Raw genomic sequence first — 8,128 nt, forward strand, 5'->3', positions numbered from 1 at the left:
CAGGAACGTGTTACATAGTGACACGCCTTATCATGGATTCAAGGATCAGCAGGCGGCAGGGGAGGAAACTCTTGTCAATTAAGGACAAAAGCGCTTTTCACACAGAAAACTGTTAAAGTGTCAAGTGTCCTTCGGGCGAGATGTGATACCCAATGGCAAAAAACCAACCTCAGGATGATGTGCCCTAGACCAGCATTATCTTCTAGTGTGACTTCCTTGTCAAGTCTCTGGCACCAGCTCTCATCTTCAGTAGCTTCTCTGACCCGCCCCAGTTGCTAATTGTCCTGTGCTGGTTAACAAATGGAGAATGAAAACCTCGCAGTGATTGCCGAGGAAGCGAATCTTGCAGTGCCTACACAACGTAGAGCCAACCCAAAAGCTGTGTCTGAAGAGTTCGCGGTTGGCGAGCTGGGAGTTGATACCCAGAGCAGCGACCCCGCTTCCAAGCGAGGAGAATATTTCCACCGCACCTTTTGGCTTCACTTTGGCACGCAGAGCGCACATTCAAGCAGCAAACCCCGAATCAGCAGCTCTGCCCCGAATGAGAGGAAATATTCCCCCTTCCGACGCTGGGTGGGGGTGTTGGCCGCGGACCGGCGCGTCCCTCGGTCCGCCCCGGCTCTGCAGGCACAGGGAGACAAAAAAACCGTGGGAGCTGCTCGGGAAGGAGTCGGAGTACTCGGGAGCTTCCAGATTCCCTCACCCCAGGATTGCTGGCAAACACCGCTCCGCTCCGGACGCTATTTCAAAATGCTGGGAGCCGCGGAGGACGGCGGATGGCTTTTTCGGAGAGTGATGGAGTGTGGGAGACGGAGCGGAGACAGCAAGAGGCAAGTGATCTTGTTCATTCTGTGCTTTTGCGTGTGTCAGAGCGGGGCTGAGACCCTCCGCTACTCTCTGCCGGAGGAAATGGAGAGGGACTCCTTTGTCGCCAATATTGCAAAGGACCTGGGGGTTCCTGTGAGCCAGCTCGCGGCTCGCAAGGCCCGCGTTGTGTCTGAGGGGAGCGAGCAGCTTTTCCGTCTCGATCAAAACACCGGAGTCCTGACGGCAAAGGAGTCGCTGGACCGAGAGGAGATCTGTCCGCGGAGAGAGACCTGCACGCTCGTCTTTAAGATATTCTTTGAAAATCCGCTGCAGCTGATCCGAGGGGAGGTGGAGATTCGTGACGTAAACGACAACTCCCCCGTGTTCCCAGAGAAGGAGATGGTTTTAAAGATTCTAGAAACAGCATCTCCCGGGTCCCGTTTCCCCCTGGAAAGCGCCCAGGACAAGGACGTGGGCAGTAACGGCTTGCAGAACTACAGCCTCGGGTCCAATCCTCATTTCTCCCTCGATATCGGAACAGGGAAAGACGAAGTAAAATATGTGGAGCTCGTCCTACAGCACCAGCTCGACCGTGAAGAGCAGGGGGAGCTGAATTTACTTCTCACCGCCATCGACGGGGGCTCGCCACCCCGGTCGGGCACGGCTCAGGTCCGGATCGTGGTGGTGGATGCCAATGACAATATCCCGGTCTTCGAAAGGGAGGTTTATGAGGTGCGCCTGGCTGAGAACAGCCCTTTGGGGCAGCTGGTGGTCAGAGTCGTGGCCACGGATCCCGACGAAGGGTCCTATGGGGAAGTGTGGTATTCCTTCACCCAGACATCGGAGCGATCCCGGCAGCTGTTCCAGCTGAACCCGGCCACCGGGGAGATACGAGTCGGGGGCAACCTGGATTTCGAGGAAGCGAAAACCCACAAGATGGTGGTGAGAGCCACCGATGGTGGAGAACTGTCTGCGCATTGCAAAGTGCACGTAGAAGTCCTGGACGTGAATGACAATGCCCCGGAGATAGCGCTGACCTCTCTCACCGCCTCCATTCCCGAGGACGCCCCGCCACGCACCGTGGTGGCTCTGTTCAGTGTGCGGGACCGGGACTCCGGGGACAACGGCAGGACAGAGTGTTCGATCGACGGGGACTTGCCATTCAGCCTCACCCCCACTTTTGATAATTATTACGAACTGAGAACAAACGCGGCGCTGGACAGGGAGAGCACGGCACAGTATAACATCACCATCACAGCCACGGACTGGGGCAGGACGCGGCTGAGCTCTCGGGAAAACATCTTCGTGCAGATATCGGATGTGAACGACAATCCCCCAGAGTTCACGCAGGAGATTTACACCATGTCGGTCACGGAGAACAACAGCCCCATGCTCCGGATCGGCAGCATGAACGCCACGGACGCCGACGCAGGAAAAAACGCCCGCGTAAACTACGCGCTGGTGCGGCAGGAGGGCAAGGAGCAGCCCGAGGTGTCAGTCAACGCTGAAAACGGGGATGTTTATATCCTCCGCCCGCTGGACTACGAGAAGGTGCGTGCCTTTGAGGTGTCAGTGCGCGCCAGTGACGGCGGTTCGCCACCGCTCAGCGCCCAGGCGCTGCTCCGCGTCGTGGTGCGGGACGAGAACGATAACGCGCCCGTGGTGCTGCACCCGCCCCCCGACAGCAGCGCGGCGGGAGAGCTGGTGCCGCGCTGGGCACCCTCGGGCTACCTGGTGGCCAAGGTGGTGGCGGTGGACGCGGACGCGGGTCAGAACGCGTGGCTGTCGTACGAGCTGGCCAAGGCCACGGAGCCGGGGCTGTTCCGCGTGGGGCTGCACAGCGGCGAGGTGCGCACGGCGCGGGCCGTGACGGAGAGGGACGCGCCCCGGCAGAGGCTCGTTGTGCTGGTGCGGGACCGCGGGCACCCACCGCGCTCCGCCACCGCCAGCCTCGCCGTCGCGCTGGTGGACGGCTTCTCCGAAGCGCATTTGCGGGTGAGCGAGGAGGCACCGGCCGCTGATCCCGACGGGCCGCTCACCCTCTACCTCATCGCCTCCCTGGCCTGCGTGTCGGCGCTGTTCCTCGCCACCGCGCTGGCCGCCGCGGTGGTGAAGGTGCGGCGGGCCAGGCGGAGGGAGACGGAGACCTTGCCCACGTTCCCGACGATAGCCACGGAGAGCAGTGCGGGCTCCCTGCCCCGCAGCTACCTGTACGATGTCTGCTTCGCCGCCGGGACCGTCAACAGCGAGTTTCGGTTCCTCAGACCCCTCTTCCCCTGCTTCCCCGCCGGGCTGCCTCCCGGCCCGGGAGAACAGCGGAGCTCAGTGTGCTCGCAAGATGTGGCCAATCTTGGGGAAGAAGGCGACTGGGCTGCACAGGTGAGGGACCTGTCCGCAGGGGGAGGATAGGGGGATGTGTCACGTCCTGCTAGCAAGGAAGATGCTGAGCTGCTAGTGGAGGGGTCCCTGTGGCGGGAGGAGAAGTTAAAGGAGGTCTCAGAGCCTCTGGCGGTGCCTCCCAGGAGGATCCAGCAGGGTTCAGCTGCTTCCCATATGCTGACTAACCTCGCTTCTCTGCATCATAGAAGCATAGGATAGTTTGGCTTGAAATGGACCTTTAAAGGCCATCGAGTCCAAACCCCCCTGCAAGGAGCAGGGACATCTTCAACTAGATCAAATTACTCAGAGCCCCATCCAGCCTGACCTTGAATATTTCCAGGGATGAGGCATCTCTCACCTCTCCGGGTAACTGCACCCATACCTATGCTGAGTATTCGTGTTAAAGCAAGTCTTCAGTGTCACTGCAAAGGGGAGCAGCTGGACCACGAGAAGGTGAGAATTAGAGGTAGAAATGTGTCTCCATTTTGGATCCTGTCCGAGCACTGTGTGGAGCCCATGGGGAGCAGGAATGTACCGCTTCCAGGGACACATCCTCCCGGAGGCGGCGGTAGTGGGAATGTAGTGATCCTGTGCAGTGTCAGATGAGACTGAGGGGACAACTTCAAAGGGGTGTCACTTCACTGACAGTGTCCCCTGCACCGCTGTTAGGAGCTGGTGCTCGGCGCTGCCGAGTGCCATTCACCAGGGTGGTGGTGGCAGTGCTAAACTCAAGCTGCTCGAGGCTACGGAGGTGAGTACCCCTGCCATTCAATTCCCTTGTATTTTTGTGACTTGCATGAACAGTATCGGCGAGGAAAATGTGGTTATCGGGACTTTACAATGCACCCTCGCAGTCTTTTCCTGACCCAGCCTGGTGCTCCCAGGCAGTACCAGCCCTCTGTGAACTCAGAGTGAGTCACATCTGAGCTCTTGTTAACTTCCGTGTGTTCAAAGAGTGTGGGGGACACAAGAGATGATCATTGAATCTCCTCACTCTCCCAGTGAGTCCGAGTCACCTCTAATACTGTCTTAAGTCACCCCTTAACATTTTAGTATTTCATAACCACTTGGACTCACACTTTACTGCAGGTTTTCAGAGCCGCAGTAGCTTCAGGGCAGACAACAACCCTTCTTGATACATCAGCATTAAACCACATTTACTGTTTGTGAGAAAGGGGTTTTATTTGGGGCTCTTGCCATCTTGAATTACTCCCTGAGAATCATAAAAGTTTTGCAGTAGTGCCTTTGCGTTGTCCGCAGTGGAGGATGGTTTCTGACTTTAGATGTTCCCTGTTCGGATCGGAGACCCACCAACCTCCTCTTTGGCTCTGGGTAGAGAAGTGTCACACAGGCAGTGGTGTAAGACATGCCCTCCAAGCTTCTCGATGATACCTGCTTCCCTTCAACGCCCAAAAGACAACCAGTCTCTCTGTTTTTTACAGGGCAGAGCCCCCCTGTCTGAAGACACAGGACCCGGAGCTGCAGAAGCAGCTTGCACTGCAAACGGGGGGCTGGGGTTAAATGTCACTTCTGATCAAAATCCCTGGCTCAGCCATCAGTAAATGAAGAGAGACAAGTATGTCTGTCCTCACAGGGAAAAGAGAACGAAGAGATCAAACACCTCCCTAAAAGGTACCAGGGAGATGAAGGCTTCTCTGTGAGAGAGCAGAAACACTCTCCTCTTGAGCAGTATTTTATTTACGTAGGTATTTTGTAATTGTGATGCCAATGGAGGAGGAGGACTGTGTTGCATGCTGATTACACAATAATATATGATTGTGGAAGTGCTATTGCTTCTACACGTTAAGGGAAATACTGAAAACTGCAGCAGATCTTCAGCTTTTTCCTGTGCCACCTTTTCTATGGGATTTTTGGTGGGTTTTGTTTGTTTTTATGGAGAGAGCTCTGTAATAATGTCTTAATTTTTTTCCCTCTTTTTAATACTAGGCCAAACAAATATTAAGCAAAACTGAGTGGTGCTTGCAAAGGAATTTCTTAATAACAGGCAGAAGCTATCTGTATTAGAAACCACTGGCATTGGCAGGAGTTTACAGGCTCTCCTTACTGTAAAGAGTGGGCTTTGAGCAATGTCCTTTTATTTTGTTTTGTTGGGGAGGGTGTTGCTTGTTTGTTTGTTTTAATAAGGTAAAATTGAAATTAATATTTAAGGATTTTTCAGTGTAAACTAGTAGACAATTAAAAGTACTGCTTGTGGTTTTAGAGTAAAACAGTCTGAACTGTTTACAATTAACTTAGGGCACTGTAGAACATAGGCCTTCAAGAAGCTTTCTGTTTTCTTTTTCTTCGTTAATAGGTATTGATCTATAAAGTAATGTGATATTTCCTGTCGCCTGCACATTTTTAAGAGTTAGATGCCTGCTGACAGAAAACAATAAAACCTATTTGAAAGTCCCTCGGGTGAGTGTGCTGTCTCGAGATCACTTGTCACAGTCATCGCTGAGGAAATAGCCACCTAAGGAGCAGGATTTCAGGAATAAATCCGTGAATTTGGAGTGGATTTTATGCAGGGGAAATCAGAACCACCTGGGAAGTAGGCCGTTCTGAGAAGCCAGAGCAAGGTGGAGGGGGATTTTAGGAGCCAAGTTGAGGTCCGAGAGATGTTGCTCCCAGACTGAAGGGAAATGAATGAACAATCTTGGTCCATTCTGAGAATTTCTATGGGGAGCACCACGACGATTTCTGACGTGGTTAATGGACCAGCTCACTTGGTTTGTTGGACGCCTGTAACAATATACAGCTTTTTTTAGCTAAACAGTCAGAAAGTAGTTTATTCAAATCGTTAGAATGAGGCACGTCAGGGGGGAAAAAAGAGGGGAAAAGAAACCCCTACAAACCCCGGATTTAAAGAAATCTCTTTTTCAAATAAAAGACAAACAGGTGTTGCTTATTCAAATGGTGGCCATATTTGAACGGGATTGAATGGACAGTTAAATCTGTATTGTTTGACCTCGGAAGAGAGAAATCGAGCCGTTAATCTCTACTTTCCAGGCTTTGTGCTGGGAAATCTTCGCGTCCTTCCGCAGATCGGCCGCCTGGTGCCGCTGCTGACCACGGAGGCTCCGCGCATCTCCCAGTTTCCATCTCCGCCGCCCCCGGGATTCGGGCGGGCGGGGCTGCACCATCTCAGACTGCTCCGTCCGGGGGTCGGCAGGCTGTATCGGCAGCTCCATCCAGCTCCCAGGAGGGGAGATCGGGTGGCAGGAAGAGAATGAAGCTGAGGAAGAGCGAGGAGCCGCTCCCGGGGCGAGCGGTGGCTCTGTTCCTTCTCCTCTGTGTCTCGGGGATGAGAGCAGAAATCGCTCGGTACTCTGTGCCCGAAGAGGCGGAGAGAGGCTCCTTTGTGGCGAATATCGCTAAGGATTTGGGACTGACCAGTGAGGAATTATCGGCTCGTCAGGCTCGACTCGTTTCTGATGGAGAAAAACAGTATTTACAGCTGAACCAGCACACCGGGGATTTGGTGGTGAGAGAGCAGATGGACCGGGAGGAGCTGTGCGGGCAGAGTGAGCCTTGCCTGGTGCGTTTCGAGGTGCTGCTGGAGAACCCACTGCAGTCCTTCCGAGCTGAGGTAAGACTCACCGACATTAATGATCATGCTCCTGTGTTCTTAAATAAAGAGATAGTTTTAAAGATCCCGGAATCTGCAATGCCAGAGACTCGGTTTTTGTTGGAAAGTGCTCAGGATCCAGATGTGGGGAACAATAGTCTTCAGCATTATAGTATCAGCTCCAACGAGTATTTCCATGTGTACACTCGGCAGCGCAATGACGGCAGGAGGTACGCCGAGCTGGTGTTGGATCGAGCCCTGGATCGGGAGCAGCAGGCAGAAGTTGCTTTCAGCATCACAGCTGTGGATGGTGGGACTCCACCCCTCTCTGGTACAGCCTTAATCCGCGTAGTGGTCCTGGATATAAATGACAACATTCCAGTATTTACTCGGAGTCTGTATAAAGTCCCCGTTAGGGAAAATATCTCACAGGATACCTTAGTGGTGGTGGTGTCTGCTAGCGATTTAGACTCAGGAACAAACGGGGAAATAGCCTATTCAATTGTTCAAAATTCAAAGGAAAATTTCGAGACGTTTAAAATAAATCCAGAGACAGGCCAGATTCGACTCAAAAAGCCTTTGGATTATGAAGAAACAAAGACCTATGAGATAGACGTCCAGGCAACAGATGGAGGGGGCCTGTCCGCGCACTGCAAGGTGGAGGTGCAGGTGGAGGACGTGAACGACAACGCCCCCGAGGTGATCATCACCTCCCTCACCAGCACCCTCTCGGAAGCCGCCCCGCCGAACACCGTGGTCGCTCTCTTCAACGTGCGGGACCGGGACTCGGGGGACAATGGCAGGACAACCTGCGAGCTGGCAGGTGAGCAACCTTTCAGCATCTCTCTGCTGGCAGCCGACGCGTACGCGCTGGTGACATCGGAGGCGCTGGACCGGGAGCAGGTGGCAGAGTATAACGTGACGGTGCGAGCCCGTGACCAAGGCTCACCCGCGCTTTCGACGTCCAAGACACTGCTCGTGCGGCTCTTGGATGTGAACGACAACGCGCCCACCTTCATCCAGGACATTTACACCATGGTGATGAGCGAAAACGAGCCCGCGGGGACGAGCCTGGGCCGCCTGAGAGCCACAGACGCTGACGCGGGAGAAAACGCACATGTGAGATATGCAATAGAGGCACCTCCACCGGGAACCCCCGCCGCGGCACCGTTCGTGTCCGTGGATGCGGAGAGTGGAACCGTCCGGACATTGCGTCCACTGGACTATGAGAAGGTGCGTGCCTTCGAGCTGGTAGTGCGCGCCAGTGACGGCGGTTCGCCGCCGCTCAGCGCCCAGGCGGTGCTGCGAATCGTGGTGCAGGACCAGAACGATAACGCGCCCGTGGTGCTGCACCCGCCCCCCGACAGCAGCGCG

General features: G+C 54.6%; 2 protein-coding genes across 2 annotated transcripts in view; both read left to right on the top strand.

Moving 5' to 3' along the window:
* The first annotated feature begins 679 nt into the window (after nucleotides 1-679).
* LOC108509235 (protocadherin beta-16-like) lies at nucleotides 680-5,560 on the top strand. Its single transcript, XM_017838578.1, has 2 exons — nucleotides 680-3,186; nucleotides 4,629-5,560. The coding sequence occupies exons 1-2, from the start codon at nucleotides 751-753 to the stop codon at nucleotides 4,746-4,748; spliced, it is 2,556 nt and encodes an 851-aa protein (XP_017694067.1). The 5' UTR covers nucleotides 680-750; the 3' UTR covers nucleotides 4,749-5,560.
* Nucleotides 5,561-6,342: 782 nt separating this feature from the next.
* Nucleotides 6,343-8,128, top strand: part of LOC108509231 (protocadherin beta-16-like) — a 10,612-nt gene continuing 8,826 nt past the window's right edge. Inside the window, exon 1 of the mRNA XM_017838572.1 lies at nucleotides 6,343-8,125. Within this exon, the coding sequence (XP_017694061.1) occupies nucleotides 6,416-8,125 (1,710 nt within the window). The 5' untranslated portion in view covers nucleotides 6,343-6,415. The remainder of the gene's footprint in view (nucleotides 8,126-8,128) is intronic.

This window comes from Lepidothrix coronata, unplaced genomic scaffold, assembly GCF_001604755.1.
Source record: "Lepidothrix coronata isolate B3197 unplaced genomic scaffold, Lepidothrix_coronata-1.0 Scaffold348, whole genome shotgun sequence".
Taxonomy (NCBI): domain Eukaryota; kingdom Metazoa; phylum Chordata; class Aves; order Passeriformes; family Pipridae; genus Lepidothrix; species Lepidothrix coronata.

Coding starts and splice junctions, on each gene's coding strand:
- LOC108509235 (XM_017838578.1), top strand. CDS start 751: ATGCTGGGAGCCGCGGAGGACGGCGGATGGCTTTTTCGGAGAGTGATG. Junction 3,187..4,628: donor AAGGCGACTGGGCTGCACAG/GTGAGGGACCTG, acceptor TGTTTTTTACAG/GGCAGAGCCCCCCTGTCTGA.